The sequence below is a fragment of the Culex quinquefasciatus genome, chromosome 2, assembly GCF_015732765.1.
Source record: "Culex quinquefasciatus strain JHB chromosome 2, VPISU_Cqui_1.0_pri_paternal, whole genome shotgun sequence".
Classification (NCBI taxonomy): Eukaryota; Metazoa; Arthropoda; class Insecta; order Diptera; family Culicidae; genus Culex; species Culex quinquefasciatus.
This window is the reverse complement of record NC_051862.1, coordinates 119,664,665-119,683,204: the sequence shown is the minus strand read 5'-3', so window position 1 is coordinate 119,683,204 and position 18,540 is coordinate 119,664,665. Positions and strand designations below refer to the sequence as shown.

Sequence of the window (18,540 nt, the reverse complement as noted above, 5' to 3'; positions counted from 1 at the left end):
TGTCTTGGACGCTAATTAAAAGTATTTGATTGGGGTTTTAAAGAATAATTGTTTGAAGTTACACAAATCTAGCGTTATATTTGAAAAGGTATGTAAATTTGAAATAAGGAAAATTAAAATGCGGTTTCTGAGGTCTCGGGACCAAAGAAAAAAAGTCCGAAAAAATTGTTATCGGATTCCCCGGAAAATTTTACATAACATATCTTAAAGCAGTTTGTTTCATTAACAAGATTTCGAAATATGATGTTTTGAAAAACAAAAACCGGATTTTTCTACGTGTCGCGCGTGCGATAACTTTGCGCGTCGATAAGTTGGAACGATGTTTTTGGTCACAGGAATTACAGATCTGTTCTGCAAAATTTTAGGATCATCTAGATTATCTCGACGTCATCGTGCTATCTTGTCTCACCCGCCATTTCGATGTTCCGAGAAAAACGCGTTTAAATGTTTGACCTTGAATAAACAAAAAAGAAAGCACGCAATGTAAACAATAACAAACACGTCTGGAGTTTTTTTTTGAAAAGGTCCAATAGACCAAATTTTCAGTATTTGCTTTTTGGGTGTTTTTGAAACCGCCTTGAGTCAGGGGTATTAAAAAACACCCAAAAACCAAAAAAACTAAAAATTTGGTCTATTGGACCTTTTCAAAAAAACTCCAGACGTTTTGTTTGGATGAACATTATGTGCATTGTCCGGAAGTTTAGTTTAAGTTGGTTGCTGGAGTCCCGAGTTATAATTACAAATGTTTACGGTAGTCTAACTTGTACGTGCGTCAAACGTGTTCTGACAAAAGGTGAGGCATTGTGAGCTGCACAAAATGACGTTCTTAACTCAATTTGGCCCAAAATTCACGTAGGTACGACAATTTAGCACGACGGCGACGATCTTACAAATCACTGTAAACAAGAATCGTCCCGATTGGTTGAGTTATGCCCGAGAACCAGCGGGTTGAATTTACCGTTCCAATTTTTTGAGAGGCTTGGGCTGGGCATCCGTGAAGTTGGACATACGTTCGTGACAAAAACTTTTAAAAATATTTGTACCAGCCTTATATTAGCGGATTTTTTCAGCACGAGTCGTACATTTATCCAACGAGGTTCACCGAGTTGGATAAATACGAAGAGTGCTGAAAAAATCAAGTTTTGCAACGAGTTCTATACAACATTTTTTGCAATTCCAAAAAACACACACTGAGTGAAATTTTATGTCAAATTTTCATGTATTTTGTCAATAAATCGTTTAAATCAAAAAAATGTTGAAAAGTGTTACTTTTCGAAACAAGTGCTGAAAAGTTCAACTTTTCAGCACCCATTTGAGTGCTGAAAAGTAGAACTTTTCAGCATTTATTTCGAAAAGTGTTGCTATTCGATTCTGTTATTTTTGGTACAGAAAAGTAGGCTATTTTGTCGTTCAAGAATGACAGGAAAAGTAAGTAGTTTCACGACGAAATTGCAAAAAGGTAAATTAAATATTCAAAGAACTTTTAAAAACAAATATCCTTTTGTAACGAAGCAACCTTTGAGAAAGCTGAGGTGCGATCGACAGGCCAGCTTCTAGTTCATTCAGTGTCGAACACTCAAGCGAGCAAGACGCAAAATATAAACCGTTAAGAAAAACCCTAAACCGAGTCAAGAATTCCTTTACCTTTCATAAAATGGTAACAAAAGTCACATATTTCTGTCCTGATTAAATGTAAATTTTCAATATGTATTTAAACATAATTGTCACCTCTATTTTCAGTTGATCTGCAATTTTGCAATCTTTTGCAAAGTGTGATTAGAAAACAGACAACGATGATATTTTTTTGTAGGAAAAAAGCAATTAAACACCGATTCCACGTCAAACCACCAGAGTCCAAAACAAAAAGCTCAGATTTGCCTCGTATTGCTTGGGAGTTCCTGAACGGCTCCACCAAACTTAGCTTGCCGCATTGCAAAACAGATGACTAAGAAGTTCTTAAAACATAACTTAATACCCATAAAAGGTCGGAACTAAACTTTACAAGCTGATTTGGAAGGCTCAGGAGCGGAGCCAAAGAGATTATAGCTGAACAATTTTTCTTTTAATATTTCAGGATATTTTACGTAACATATCCCAAAGTTGTTGATACCACTACACTGAAAACCCGATGGTTTGACACCAACTGTTGTCAAACGGACGGGGTCACTTTTTAGTTTGACACCCACTTTACACAAAGCTCACACTTACATTTAAACGTTTTGTTTGATATTATGTGTGAGTCACGGGTAAGGGCCGGTATGCTCTTCAAAAGAAAGGGGGACAAAAAATAGCTTTACGAACGGCAGAACAAAAGAGAGGGAACGTTTTCTTGGGGCTTTTCTTCACCCTCTCTGGTGTGCTTTCGCTACCGCTGCTGCCCATTTGAAATTTTTCTTGGCCGGTTTCTTCCGAAGTAGTTTGATTTTGTGTGTCAAACGATAAAATGACCAACCACCGGGGTTGAGTGTATCGGATTTAGGCTCATTGATCGAACTTGAAGCACCACGCGTCTCCATCGAAATGTATTCACTGGGAATATATTTTTATGGAGAAGCACGGTGGTTAATGCTCAATGTATCCGATAAGGCAAAAAATTATATTATTCAGAAATTCTTTGAATAGATATGCGCCATTTTTGATTTTTTTTATGTGGTCATATTATTTTGACAAATGTTCTCCCAGGCCAAATTTGAGCCAAATTGAAACATTTTGGATTTGGATCCTGCTGGATTGTAGTATAATCGCTGTATATGGAAAAGAAAGGGTCATTTTGGCGTTGAACTCTTCTGATATTGATTTGTCAGTAAATCTACAACGAATGCTTGAATATGAAATTTGTAAGATTATTACGAATGTTAAAAAAAATGTTCAACAAATAATAAATACAATTCTGGAGTTTTGTTTTGAAAAGGTCCAATAAACCAAATTTCCAGTTTTTGCTTTTTGGGTGTTTTTCAAACCGCAAAAACTCAAAAAGCAAAAACTCAAAATGTGGTTTATTGGACCTTTTCAAAAAAAAAAAAAACTCTAAAATTCAACATTCACAACATCACTTTTAATTATTACCATGGAATGAAGTTTATTTGCAAAATGAAGGGATGACGACTGCAAGCACGAATGATTCCACCATGAGTTAAAAAAAAAAAAAACACGTGAGCCAAGCATGGTAGCGCAAATGAGCGAACTAGATAAGTCAGTCTGAACGAATTGGCAGCAACTAGGAATATGCGGTGAATTACATTTTCGAAAGCGGAAACGGGAAACAGAAACTACATTTAGACAATGATGGGGGAAAAGAAGTAGGGGGAATGGTTTTGGTTAGTGGTCGCATTTCTCGCTCTCTCCTCTCCTGTCGGGCGTTGAAACCTATATTTTTCATTTTTGATTATTGACGCTAATGCAAACGGTCAGATTTAAATTCGATTTCATGAGTATATATTTTTTGTTCCGGTTTCAAAACAAACATATGTACAACAAGCGGAACGTAACCACAACAACAACAAAACGAATGATGGCGAATGATGAGAACGAACTTGCAAGCGGAAAAACCAAAGGTGACAAATGAAATGTTTGTTTTTTTTTCCTGCTGTGTGAGTGTGTGTACTTGAAGGTGTGAGTGGAACGTTATTTAACTTTTTGGGGTTGCACGAACTTTTTTTTATTTGAATTCTGGTTCATTTGCTGAGAGCTGTCAGTGAAAATGAAAACATACACACGCGAAATGAGACACAAACGGGTAGAAGTTCGGGAAGCAATGATGTACGTTTGGAGGTCAATTTTCCGGGCGAATGAATGGTTGCGGAAAACGTGATAACATAACGGATTAACGTTTGTTTGGGGTTGGGAGTTGTGTGTGTGTGGGTGTGTGTGAGTGGGTGTTAAAACGATTGTGAATTACGATTGGTTTGTGAGGATTGGTCGGTTGGTTGGTTGGTTAATCTACTCGAATCCCCCAGGGGTTAATTTATTGACAAGGATTGAGTTTTTTCGCTGCGTATTTAAACGAGGATTAAGACAAAACTGTGGGTTGGAACTGATAAAGAGTTAAATATACAAACATAAAAGAGTTTCAATTGGCATTGGCAACGATTGGTTTTTTTGGGTACACAATGGTGAAATTTGCTTATTTAATTAATTTAGACATTTTTTTTCATTTTAGAAACCAAGGCTTGTTTATAAAATTATTTAAATATTTTTGCGAAAGGCTCAGAAATTGTTAAAGAATTGATTTTTGAATTTTTATTTATGCAGATTTTCTTATCCATGTTCATTTAGTCAGTTAAATATATTTTTGTGTATCAGTAGCAAATGTAGGAGTTCTTACATTTACAAAAGGGATACCATTTTTTAATTGATAGATGATTCAACGATAGGCATTATAAATTGTTTTAAAGGTTATTTTGTTTGATCATTAAAAAAATTGCCCCTTTCTTGGAAATCAGCTCGGAAAATCAAGGTGACGATTTTTCTGAAATAAATTTTTTTCAAGCTAATTTTTTGAAATTACGAAAAAAAAAAACAATTAATTTATGAAAATATGGTTCCTGAACTTTCAGGTTTTTTCCGATCTATATATTTTATCCAAAACATTAACGTCTTTTCCTAAATCCAAATTTTGTTAAAATAATAAAAAGTTTTTAATTGATTTTTCAATTGCTTCAAAATCTCAAGGGAGAAAGAAAAATATTGTCTAAAATGTGAAATCGATTGTTCACTATTCAGAATAGAATTTATTAACGCTTGTTTATGCATTTTCAAATAAAAAAAAATACTTTTTAATTTTTTAACTATTTTTTTTTTAATTTTTGGGCCCACAGATCGTTGAAAGGCGTAAAAGTTTAAGAAAAAATATATTTCTAAGAATTCATTGCTATTTTAGTGGATTTTAAATGGATTTAGTTAGTAGCTGGATTTTCTGGCATGTTCTCACGGTCATTGAAAACGGTCGTTGATAGAACTAGGGGTTCTCAATTAAAGTGAAAAAGTTCAAGTTATAGAAAAAATACGGATTAATATTTTGATTTTTAATCACTTCTCCGACATCTGGAATAATTGTTTGAACACGCTCGCACATTTTTTATTCAGCTGGAAAAATATTATTTTTCTTGAAAAAAGTGTCATTTTTAACCACATGATCACCCTCAATTTTGGCTCGATGCCGCCATCACGCGACAACGTGCTCTGTTTGTTTGTCAACAAAGCTGCAGGTTTTGACATTTTTATGCCCGCATCTGGCCCGCCGCCTATTTCGTCGGTCGTTGAGCCGACGGTCGTTTCCAACGACCGAGTCCAGCAAGGTACTGATCGTACAATATTATCATTATTTATTATAATTTTATCTTTTTTAAAGCAAATTGCGATACTTTTTGTTTAGATATTTCCAAAATCAGGCTTGAAATTTGAAATTCAGTTGCATTTTTTTAGTTTTTAAACGTTCACAGTGTATTCTGAACAGTTGACAATCGGTTTATCAAGTTTGTCATTAGGAATTGAGATGATGCCAGACGTTTTCCCATCAGTTTATTTAGTGTTTTGTTGATTTTTTTTAAATTTTTGTTTTGTGCATTTTTTTTTAAATCAAAGCCAAACATACGTTTGGACAGTGGAAAGATAACACTTAGTTTGTTGATATCCCTGAAAGAAGGCCCCATTAAAGTATGGTGGAAAAAACCATAACAAGCTTTAAACTAAAAAAAATGCAGACTAAACGAAGATCATCAAGCAATACTTCCATTGTGTACATTTATAATTTTGTTGGTGCAAGAAAAAGAGAAAATTTATAAAATTCAATCAAAAATGAGAGTAAAATTTTGTCAATTTGAGCGAAATGATGAAAAAACGAAACATGCAGTGAATGTGATGATTGTGATCGTAACAGGTGAGACGGAAGCAAAAACAGTGCAAACTGAGCTGGAGAATGAGATGACAAAATTTTATCAACGGTTGCTGTGATTTGGGCGGGAGTTTTGCGACAACGAGACAGCTCTTGTGTTCCGCAAGATGGCGGCGATGAAATTTTCACGAATGATGATGTGTGTGTGTGTGAGAGTTGGTGGGGAAGAGAATCGCGACGGTTTGGTTTTGTGTTTTGTTTGTTGTTGTTCGAAAAAGTAAAACTCTTTTGCAAAGGCATTCTTCTGTGACCTACTTTTTTCACACTTCTTGTTGTTGAGAATCCGTCACCGCGACGATAATTATCACCCTGTGAAAAATGACAGCGAGAAAGCGGGAGAAAAGTGGTGAGTTTTTTTTTTAGTTTGCACTGCTGCGCACTGCTGGCGGAGGGAGATTGGAGATTTTTGTTATTGTTTTGAATGTTTGTTTTTCTGTTTTGCGGTCTGGTTTGATTGTTTGTTGTTATTTCTGGCTGGGTAGCTGGGCTGGGCGGGCAAAATTAATGAGCGTGGTGGGTTCAGAAAAAGGGTAAGTGTTGACTGCTAAGTGGGTGTTTTTGGTGGTGGTGGTGGTTGTGGGTGGCGCTAGTGTTGGTTTGAGGTGGTGGGTTTTTTTTTTCTATTGTGGGTGGTGGGTAATGAGCGTCAATGCTTCATAGTAAGAGTTAGGTTAGGTATATAGAGAGAAAAAGGTAATAGAATGAGAGAAAGTAGAGTTGTGGGGAGAAGATTCTAGGCGGTGGGTGGTACTTACTTGGTGGGATCGGAGGGTGCCGAAGTTGTCGCGACCTCGGTAATTGTCACGAGCGTTGTAGCCATCGGGCTGGAACTGGCAAATTGCCGGAGAGAAGTTGGATGTTAGCAATTTGGGATGGTAATCGCCCGAGCGGGGTTATAACTTACCTGGAATAGCGTTTCCGAGTTGACGCCACCTCCCGCGTGATGATGGCCTCCGACCATCGGTTTCCGCAGTGTATTTTTTGGCGAGTGTTGCATCTTGTTCTGACTAGACGGCTGCGGCAGCAGCACCGGTTCGGCGTAGGTCACTTCCTCGACCTGCGGCAGCAGCTTCGGCTCGGTTTGTATCCTGCAAAGAGTCAAATTACTGTAGCACGGTTTAATTGAATCCAAACAAAACACTGGGGAGGAAACGCGCAAACACTCACCGATTGACGTTCTGGCGCTGCTCAAAGTACTCGTACTCCGTGTCCGGGTACGGCAGATTGTCGTCCTCGTCCTTGTGGCACCGCCGGCCACAGAAGTACCCCGTGATGAAGCCCACCAGCAGGGCAAAGATGGCCCCCGCCAGGACGGCCATCACCAGCGTTTCGACCGTGTACTGGGCGTTGATCAGATCGGGCGTGATCTGCGGGCCGCCCTTGTCATCGTAGCCGTTCTTGTCCTGCATGATGCTGATCATGTCGTTGCCCGGTTGGTCTTTGCTTGGACGCTGCGGGTCGTAGTCGATGTCGCCTGTGGGGAATGGATTGATTTATTATTTATTGGAATTTGCGCAAAGCCGCATATTAGAGGTTACAAAGTACCCTGTGTCTCCATAGAAGATTCAAGTACAGTGTATTTCAGTGGAGACGCATGGTGTGACAACTTTTAAGCAATCAGTCACTGGGGTCCCTAGGCAACGAAATAGGGAGCGTTCTTTTATTACGTAACGCGAAAAATCGGACTTTTAGACTTGCTCCCCCCCCCTCGTAACAAAATTTCCATACAAATTTTAAAAAATTTGTATGGAGCGTAACACGGCCTCCGACCCCCCCTCCCCCCCTACTGCGTTACGTAATAAAAGAACGCTCCCATAGTTTTGATTTTCATCTGGATAAGTGGCTTCTTTTTTGGAGGTTCATACTGTCACATCAGAGCAGATTGGAAGAGTAATTGAAATTAAAGTTGTATCGCAACAGAGCCACTACTTGAATGGTGCAAAATTTCATGTTTTCAATTCCAGGAATATCGCTACCGCAGCAGAATAGTTTCAATCAATGATTAAACCTGCCCCAGTCGGTGTAGTGAATATTTCGTGCGACGGAAGGTCGGTACATTTTCGTCATGATTTATTCATCGAAACCCTTCTGTTCATTATTTATAATTAAAAATTAACAAGTGAGCGTAGCTGCTCGGTAGCACAAGGCTCAAGGCACATCATCAACATGGAATCGAGTTGCGTTATTGTATCGTATGTCTTGCGTGTGTGTGTGAATGTTGAGTACACATTGAAATTGGCACATATTACTCTCCATCCGGAAAGACATCATTCATATTCAATAACATTTCGCACACATTGAGTGTATCGTCTTCGCCTTCCGGTTCCCATCATAATCCATCTCAATTTCTTAATGGCATCGCCGTTTCTGAAACCTTTCCGACAGTAACTGGAGACGACACGAGAACCCATTAGAAAATCCAATCACCACTTTCCCGGGTTTTCCCCCCATTTTCCGACATTATCAAAGATTCGATCAATAATTGAAACAGAACACTAAAGCACTGCCAGCTGTTACTTACCTCGATAGCCCTGCTTCTCCACGTTGGCGTCCTTGGGCATCTTCCCCGAGGGGCAGGCGGCGTGGTCTCCGGTGGCCACACTCTGGTAGAAGTAGTTCTCCTCCGACCACCGCGGGGCCCCGTGCGATCGGCACTTGCCGGCAATCTTGTCCCAGGCGCAGTACGGATCCTGCAGCGCGACGCACTCACTGGAAGGAGAGGGCGGTTGGTGTGTGAGAAATAATACACATTACATTAGTGAGGAAGGCTTTTTGTGCGAAGGTCAGGATGAGGTTTTGGAAATGAATGAGGACGATGTCATTCGTTAAATGTTACTATTTCTTAGAAGTTTTAAATCTTATATTAGAATTAATTTTAATGTCCACTAATTTGAAATGCTCGCTAATTCGAACGCTTATCGAATTAAAAAGCACTCAACCGTCAACACCAGTTGTCAAAGTGATGTTTAAGTTTCAACCCTATTGTTCGACAATTTCCAAACACGTGGTTTCAAACTTTTGACAGCTGTCAATCAGATTCGCTTATTTGAATGCAGTTCCATTCGAATTAGCGTATTCACTCTGTAATATTTTAAATTATTTCTAACATTTCTAAAAAATAGGGTAAACCCCTCGATCTTGACAGCATTCTTATTTTTAGTTTTATTCCTTATCTTAAAATTCCCGTATCTCCAAAAATAATTTCCCCAAAAATGCTACATCCCCGAGAATCCTTTTCCCGAAAATTCCATACTCCCGAATTTTATTTACCACAATGACCAATTTACCGACTTTTCGTTTTTTCCCGAATTGACACATTCCTGGATAATTATTTCTTCAATAATTCTATTTCCCAAAATGTCATGAGCCCAAATTATAATTGATGATATGATATTAACTAAATTGTTGAGGCCATTGCAAATTATCAGTGTTGCAAATGAGTGATAGAAGAAACTATCATTTAATGATCTCTGCACCAAAACATCAGAGAGTACAGCGACCGTCACTACTATGCGCTCTCACCGTTGAGTCTCTCATTCTCTCGGAAACGCTATATAGACGGCAATTTTGAGCCGATCACTCATGACGTCCCGTTAAAATGCGCTAACGAAATTGGTTTTGGTGTTAAATGCTATAGAGTTATCTACGTGCGCATGTATTGCGTGTACGTACACGAAGGGTTTTTAGGTTAAAATTTGTACCCGCCAGAAAAAAAAAACAAATGGTAAGATAGTGTGCGTGAGATCGGGCTTAGATAATTCTATTGTGGTAGGATGATCGTGGAAGCGGAAATGAGAGAGAAACGAGATTGTCAAACGCGAGTGTGTAAACTCAAAACGTGTTCGACTCGTTCGGCTATGTTCGGCGCTGAGAATCTCAATAGGAAAAAGAGCAGTTCTAGAGCAACACGAGAAAAGGGCGGATAAGCATTTTGACAGCTGTAACTATTTTGCTAATTCCGAGACAACCTGTAACGTTTCCACCAAACTCGAAGCGTAACACAGTAACTGGCCTTCCCAGCTTCCTTTTGATAATCCAGGTTTTGTTAAATAGTTACCTGTTGTCCCTGAATTTGCTAAATAGTGTTAGCTGTCAAATTTTTTATGCGCCCTTTTCAAATGTTGCTCCAGGCATGAGTATTCAAGAGTATTCAGATAATAGGGTCCTAAAGCCTTATGCAACGATACAAAACACGATTGAAAACAACTTTTTTCATTGCAATGCAAAAAAATAAATTAACAAGACAACATTTTGCAATGGGTCATTGTACTCAGAAAAATAAGCTTCATCGTTTTGATCACGAAATTTATCAAATTTAAGCTTTATTTTAGGACCCAATTGTTGTTGCTGAGTACTGATATTGATATTGTACATCCCTGCAAATTTTATTTCATGTTTTGCCTCCCCCTCTTAAAAATTTCACTAAAAAACAAGTAAATCTGATCCTGAGAGGAACACCCATGAAGAGTATCGGGGCCGGCATTTCGAAGCGGATTCAGTGACAGTTTATTAATCAACTTAATGTTAATATGTTAAGGTTAATGTTAACATTCCATAGGTTGTCTTCCTAAGGTGTCTTGATAAGGTCCAGATTGTGACGATACACTACCTTCCCTTTACTAAGCAATCGAATCCAGAAGGGAAAAGATCACCAGTTGTGTTGGTCCGAGACGGGATTTGAACTAGAGCGTCCAATTTTCCGGGGTTACAAATTTCCCGGGTAACATGTTTGAAAAGTTGTCGGATGAAAACTTGCCAATTTATTATTTTTTTCCTTAACGTGAAGACTTCCATCATTGCCATGATTTTTCGTTCAAAGATATAAATTTTGCGTCGCTTTCAATATTTTGACAAAATTCCTTCTACAAGTTGTTAAGAATAGTGCCCTACACATGCTGATTCCTTTTGGTAACGATTATCCCTTTGCTTGTAAAGTTATGAAAATCGTCATTAATCAATGATTGCCAACTAGGACGTCAATAACTGTGCCACAAAATTATATAAATTTTGAAGCACAATTGATTTAGATCAAAAATTCCTTCAGTGGCTTCAAGAAGCCAACAACCGTAACATGCTAATTCCTTTTGGTGCTGAAATTCGTTAAATTGAATTTAATACAGAATATTTTATAGTGATGATCAATTTTCTTCGAAAATTATCAACGGCTTCACCTCAAATAACCTTGCGAATAATCAATCTATTGAAATATTTTTTTTATTTATGTTTTTAAATACGACCGTAAATGTTCGCAAAATACCATGGTTCCTGGCAAAAAAAATCCTGATGAAGATCTGAATATAGACCGAAGCTTTGATAAAATATAAATGACGTTGAGAGATTTTTCGTTTTTCATTTTGTTCCTCAGTGAAAAAAGTTATGCCGATGTTAGTTTATAAACAAAGAGCCTATCTTGCTCACGTCAGTGGATGTTTACGTTAGGAGCACTAGCGTGCCCAGCTCTTTGAGCAAGGTAGGGCAAAAACACAACCAAAAACGTAGTAATCCAGCTGCATGTAAAAGGCCTGGGTGTAAAATAAATATTGGATTATTTGATGCAATTTTATGTAATTTTACACTTGACCGAAATGTAAAGCCCATATATGCGTTTATCCTTTCAGCTTTACATCGGTATGATGGCCGAGTGGGCTAAGGCACCAGTCCTTACTGTTGGTAGTGGGTTTGAATCCCGTCGGTTGCATTTTTTTTTGTGTTTGCAAAAATTGTACATGCAGTGTGTAATATTAAGAGTTTATTTTGATGAAGGTGATGTGCATGCTTTTGCATGCGAATTTACCGTCGGATTTTTGCTGTGAAGTCTTCAATAATAATTGGATTATTAACAAGGAAATAGCTACCACAAAAAGTTTGTTTCAAATTTCAAATAATAGCTCAATTGATTAGTAGGTCCGTTTAGTTTAACTATCAAAGATGAGTTAAACGATTGAAATCAAATTACCAGCAAAAAATATCTTAAATTTTAAAGATTCCCCTGGTTCATTTTTTTTTTTAAATTTATATTTATTCAAATTTCTTTTCCATGTACATTCATTCAGTTAAAATATTATTGAGTGTCCAATCACAAACGATGACTTTTCACCTCAATTTTAAATACTAGCAACTTTCATTTATTCATGAAATATTGTAGCTTTCGCTATTCAGTGATTTCAAATGTAGGAGGTCCTACATGTACAAAAGGGAAAAGGGATACCTTAAAACTAACTTATAAACTATATAAAGAGCGGATCAATGCAGCTGAAGACTGCAATGATTTTTGTCGAAATGCATCAATTATCTTATTGGACATAACATCCAAAGTGTCAACTTTGGCTAATTGATGAAGTTCACTGGTGCTGAACCAGGGAGGAAGTTTCAGAATCATTTTCAGAATTTTGTTCTGAATCCTCTGAAGTTTTTTCTTCCTGGTTAAGCAACAGCTTGACAGCTTGTAACAGTTTATTCTTGAGACAAAGTCTAGAATTCCTGTTTATAAGTGGATACAAACATTTAATATATTTGTTACATTTAACCTGGATACTTTCAATGTGATCCTTGTAAGTAAGGTTTTTGTCAAAACCAAGTCCAAGATATTTCACTTGATCCTCCCACTTTAAATTTACCTCATTCATCTTTATAATGTGATGACTTTTGGTTTAAGAAAATCAGCCCTTGGTTTGTGAGGGAAAATAATAAGTTGAGTTTTTGCAGCATTTGGAGTAATTTTCCATTCTTTCAAATAAGAATTGAAAATATCCAAGCTTTTGTAATCTTCTTGTGATGACACGAAGGCTTCTGCCTTTGGCGGAGATGCTTGTGTCATCAGCAAAAGTGATTTCTGACATCCTGGGGCAAATCAGGCAAGTCAGAAGTAAAAATATTGTATAAAATTGGACCCAAAATGCTTCCTTGAGGGACGCCGGCACGTACAGGTAGTTGATCAGATTTGCTGTTCTGATAACATACCTGCAGAGTACGATCCGTCAAATAATTTTGAATAATTTTCACGATATAAATCGGAAAATTAAACCTTTTCAATTTCGCAATCAATCCTTTATGTTCCCCTGGTTCATATGCATCACGTTCCGATGATGAACTTTTCGTCGGTTTTAAAAATTGAATTAAACTTAATCCGCAGCATAAGCAATCAGTTCATCGTTGCTAAGCTAACGAAAAGTTCGTAGAACGCAACGTTTCAGAACTTTGGATTTTTCCATTTTCTTTCCAACATCCCTCCTTCGCTCCCCCCCCCCTCTTTATACAGTGTTTAATTACCTGCAACTTGTTATCTTTTCGCTGCTGCAACGGTGTAATTTAATCGCTATCACGGTTGTATCGGTGACTATAATTAATTTTCCATCATCATAACTTCCGTCCTTTGGCGTGTCTGTGGGGGGGGTGGTCGCGGTTTCCAGGTGAGGTGGTCGATGGCATCGTCGTCGTTGTTGTTTCCCGTTCGATCGATGGTTCCCGGGCGGCGCAGAAGAAGGCAGGTGATAATTAAAAGCATGCAAGAAAACAATGTGAAAATTATGCGTTTATTCTTTCGCTCTGTAACTGATGGTAAGGAATTTTAATTGCAAATCCTTTCACGTGGTCGAGAAATCTGATGACGCGGTGGAATTCAATCCGGGTTGGTACCTTTCGGGGGATTTAAATTAAATAAAAAAAAAAGAAGTTGTCTACTAACATTTAATCAACTGGATTTTTAAAAATACAAGTATAAATTTGTCGTAAATATTTTTTATTTATTTTATTATTGTTTAAACTCAAATTTTCAAAACTTACTTTTGGATTTAATTTCTACGATTTTGTTTCATCCTTCAAATTTTTGTTTAAATTTCTCCACCCATTCAAATCTTCCTGTGACTGAAATTTTCCCCAAACTTTATATCTATTTGCAGCAAGTCCCTCTCCCCCTTCCTCAATTGGCTCATTAGTTTCAAATAAGTTCCGCACCGGTTCCACCACCAGTTTGCACTGCAGCAGGCACACTTTCGTTCGCCAATATTTCACCCATCCCGGCCGGGCCAAATTTTCTCCGGAAACTTCCGACCGGCTAATGATTTCCTCATTTTCGGGCCAAGAAGTAGGGGAAAACTTGACTGTCTTATATTTAACTGAAACTGTGTGAGTGTATGTGTGTGTGTGACTCAGTGTATTTTCTAAGGGAATGCTGCACATTCTTGGCAAACATCAATTAAATTATAATTTAGAGTTTTGTTTGACCAAGTTGTAATTACTCGAAGCTCCGAAAAGTTAGTTCTGCGGCAAAGAGGGAAACTCTGTCTGCCCTTCTTTCTGGGGCACATGAGGCCAAAGTTGCGACAAGGACGACAGCAAAAGCAGACTTTCTCCGGGGAAAAAGATGTATTGGAGGAAAAAAGAACAACTGGAACACCCTACAAAGAGAAAAAGAAGTCCATTTCACACGAGTAGCAGTCTGGTCCAGTTGCGTTTAGGGGATGGTGGGGAATCGCGTCCTGAGTCAGCTGGCTGCCCTTGAAGGTTAAAGGCTCTTTGTTTTTGCAGGGTCGAGCCCCCTTCCGTTGGGGGGAAAGGGGCGTAGAATAACCCCGCAGAAATGTTTGTCTTGAATGTTCCGCAAAACCATCAGGACGAAGAATGCAGCGCGGCAAAAAAGTTGATAAGATTTATCCCTCTTTCTTGGTTTTCTTTTGCTTGTCATGGACCAACATCAACCGCCAAATTGACGCCGTTATGCCTTTGTATCGCATGTGACGCATTGCGAGAAGATTGTGTGATTTCTAAAAATGTAGAGTTTTTTCTTTGAAAAGGCTCTATGAACTTTTGTGTTTCATATGTTTATAGGAACTTAAAAAAACTCTAGAAATAATGTTGAATTATTATAAATATACACTTTCGAAATAAATCAGTGTTAAAATTCGAGCGAGAAGAAGGAAAGAATTTCGCGCTCGCGAGCTAGAGAGAAAACTTTCAACTTCTCGCGAACGGGCAATTCTGGCTCGCGAAAAAGCCCGTTTGAGAGCGGAGGAGAGCACGGGTAATCGGTGAGTTTTTCTCGACAGCTCGAGACTCGCGGAGAGAACTCGAGAGAGAGAGAGGAATTTATCTCGCGAGAGCGCGAGAATACCAACACTGAAATGAATGGTCACACTGTTTTTTGGTCGTGATTCGATTATCCGAAGTCCCATAAAAACTTCAGATAATCAAACTTCGAATAATCGAGGCTGGATTGTTGTATTCTGTTATCTACAGTACTTTCAACTAAAACAAACCCCAATGTTAATATGGGGTGCTGCCTTTTGCACTTTTTCGAAAAAAAAATATCTTCGAAAAGACCAAGGATGTTAAAAATAAAATTGTCGATGTTCGATGTCGATTTTAGTCTTCGTTATCGGCAATAACCTTATCAACGATAACTCATTTCAAATTCACTAAGATCACTAAGATGATAATGTAGATAAAAAATATAAGTAGAGCGGTAGTAGAGCAAATGGCTTCTTTGGGCATACCGAAGGCACCAAAAAAGTTTCAGCCGGATTAAAAAATACAAAAATTAAAATCAAAAAAAGACGGATTTCGCAGAGAACTGCTCAGTACTCAAAAATTTCACAAAATACGATTTTTTTGAGAAATACTCAATTTTATATTTTGTAATCTGAGCATCGAACGATGCAAAATTGAGTATGCATTTTCAATTAATTAGAGTTTTTTTTTAATTTCATTATTTTCAATATAGGAAAACACTAAAATTTTCACAAAATTCCTTATTTCATGCAAATATTAAAATTTTCAGAATTCAACATGAACATTCGATATTTTTATGCATTTTCACTTTATTAGATTTTTTTTTGTAAAATACCAAATGGTCAATAATTTTCAAAATTTTCACAAAATACAGCATTTTAAGGAAATATTTCAAATTTTCATATTTTTCAATATGGACATCGAACGATGCGAAATTGCATTTTCACTATATTAGAGTTTTGTATTTTTATGTAAAATACTAACATTTTCATAAAGACCGTATTTCATGAAAATACTTAAATTTTCATAATTTTCAATACGGATATTAAACGATGCTAAATTTTATATGCATTTTATCCTTATCAGATTCTTTTTTATGTAAGATACTCAAATTTTCACAAAAAAATGTTTTTTTTTTAAAACTCAAATTTACATAATCAATATTGCCGCAAAACCACTTGTACCAATCTCTTTTAACTTTGAAGTAGAGTCAGAAATGGTTTAAAAAAAATATTTCTTAGAATATTCAAGGTATAAAACCAAGTTTGTATTATTGAAAATTTAGGTGAAATGGATGAAAAAACGATATTTAATCCTTATTTAGGTGGTTGGTACCTTCCTCTCATTTATACAATATTGTACGGTCAGTTCCTTACTGGACTCGGTGGTTGGAAACGCCCGTCAAAATAGGCGGCGGGTCAGATGCGAGATTACAAATGTCAAAACCTGTCCCCCTAACATCGTCTCATCATCCAGCTGCAGTTTTGTTGACAAACAAACGCAGCATGTGTTCGCATAATGGCGGCCAGAATTGGGGATGCTCATATAATAAGAATTGAAACTTTTTTCAAGAAAAATAAAATTTAGCCGACAAGATAAAATAATTTTATGAAAAAAGGGAGTTTGAGGTAATGTTGAAATCACCCTTTTTGTAGTCGTTTAAAAAATGATTTTATCATAACTTTTAAACAACTTAATGACATTTTACAATTTTCAATACCAAAGCTGTGGGACTCAAAACTGGACCGAGTAGACCACATTCGGACCAAATTTGTTAAGCCGAGTAAATCAAGTTTACAGACATTTGCTCAGAATTTTATTCTGAGCCGGTAAGTATAAATGAAGATTGGTCTAGGGAGGTCAAATTAAAAAGCTATTTTTTCGAACGATTGTATAGCTGTCTCCTCAGTGAGGAAGCCAAAAAGTTCACGCTGATGTGACAAGATAGTACAACGTCGACACACTGCATGAAGCTGCGAGTGCGGCTGACAACACATCTGGGGAGATGGATCGACATAGCGACAGAGAAGAAAGTGCAATATAAATGGCAAAAAGAACAGCGCAAAAGTGATAAGTGAAGAAGCGAAAATAAAGTTTTTATTTCGATGCACTTTGGCAAGAAGTTGGTGCTTCGCGTGCTGTTTGTTCCAGCCAGCCAGTGCCAGCATTCTGTGATTGGTCCCTTCTGGTTGGTTGTGCTAGCTTGTGTGGTGAGCATTTTTGCTGGTTGCTGCTGATGAGTTTGTGTAACACGAGGAGATGTTCCTGGGTTCTTATGGCATTGCATTGGTTGGGGTTGAGGGTGGATGGTTAGGATGGCTAATTGGAGCGAACAATTTCGTGGGAAAGTCGATGAAATTTTCAACAATCATTGCTTGTCGAATCTACAGTACTGTTTCCGTGAAAAATGGAAAATTTACTGATGAACTAGGAAAGCTGGATTTCAATTAAACATTATGATTGGCACAATTTTGCAAGTAGACACGTTGACACTGAAAGCAATTAGAAAATTCTTGGAAATACCAATGCACAAAACATTTCCCAGGAAGCTCACAAACCATTTGTGCTTTCATGTATTTCCAACCTGAAGCGATTGCTACCAACTTGCTTACAATCGAAACGCAATTCTAAATTTCTATAGTTTCAAATTGTATTACCTTCGGGGAAGGAAAACCCCGCAAAAAAAAAAAACCCCAGCACCACTTCACCTGTCTGTCGTTCACAGGACTAAGCAATAAAAAAGCATCATTCAGCATCGCCCCCCAAAACAGGAGCGAACGAATTCATTTGCATTTCCCAATTTGTCTGTCTGGCCTGGCTACTGCCGGTGAAGCTGAATCTGCTGCAACATCCCAAAAAAGGGAGAAATAGGGGTGGTCAGTTTGGAGTGCTTCCGTCCCAACTTTTCCTCGGATTGTCCTATTTGGGAGCGCTGGGAATTGGCGCGTATTGAGCGCAGAAAAGGCCTCTTCCTGGCAGCTGCCCACGGCAGCCGGACTCGACGACGAGAGGGCATTTACGGTTCAGTTGTTCTGCGGGTTCGGCCTCGTTGTTTGCCCGGGGACCGTAGGAAAGGTAAAGGTTTGGCATCGGTTGGTACCGTTGGAAATCTGGACCAGAAAAGGAACAACTTTTTCCGAAAATGTAGCTTTAAATTTTTAATTTACTTTTTCAATAAAAGTTAATGAGCTGTTAAAATTGAATGTTTAGAAATAAGAATTTAAATGATTTCTTCATTACATGATCAAATAAATTAAATTGAAAGGTTTGTGAGGCGTTTTCTTTAAAAAAAATCTCATATAATGAGTGATCGGAAGGCATGTCGGCGGGTTGCTAGTAAAATCTACAAAATTATTTTTCGTTAAAGCGAGTGTTTGTGTTGTGGATTACAGCATGATTCATAAGACCATTCCTTTAGCAAAGCAGCTCGGAAGGCACGGTGATACCATTTCAAACTTCTTAAACAGTTCCAATTGGGTCCAAACCAAGCCTTAAAACATTGTCCCTAAGTTGGTCAGTTGCCGCGGGACGAAAAACCGAAATAAAAATCGCAAAACGCCGAATCGGGGAAATTGTTTCCGGTAAGATTGCACGCGCTGCGAGCGTCATTTCCCAGAGAACCATTATATTACGAAACAGGT

General features: G+C 37.8%; 1 protein-coding gene across 8 annotated transcripts in view; it reads right to left on the bottom strand.

The window, feature by feature from the left end:
* Positions 1 to 18,540, bottom strand: part of LOC6032489 (semaphorin-1A) — a 90,112-nt gene that overhangs the window by 4,773 nt on the left and 66,799 nt on the right. For 3 of the 8 annotated variants that reach the window (XM_038250115.1, XM_038250113.1, XM_038250114.1), the window contains exons 11-16: positions 13,163 to 13,274; positions 8,415 to 8,602; positions 7,061 to 7,367; positions 6,798 to 6,999; positions 6,649 to 6,723; positions 6,149 to 6,202 (exon numbers count right to left, since the gene is read on the bottom strand). In XM_038250115.1, the coding sequence (XP_038106043.1) occupies positions 6,149 to 6,202; positions 6,649 to 6,723; positions 6,798 to 6,999; positions 7,061 to 7,367; positions 8,415 to 8,602; positions 13,163 to 13,274 (938 nt within the window). The remainder of the gene's footprint in view (positions 1 to 6,148; positions 6,203 to 6,648; positions 6,724 to 6,797; positions 7,000 to 7,060; positions 7,368 to 8,414; positions 8,603 to 13,162; positions 13,275 to 18,540) is intronic. The other 5 variants (XM_038250119.1, XM_038250117.1, XM_038250118.1 and 2 more) reach the window with 3 other exon arrangements.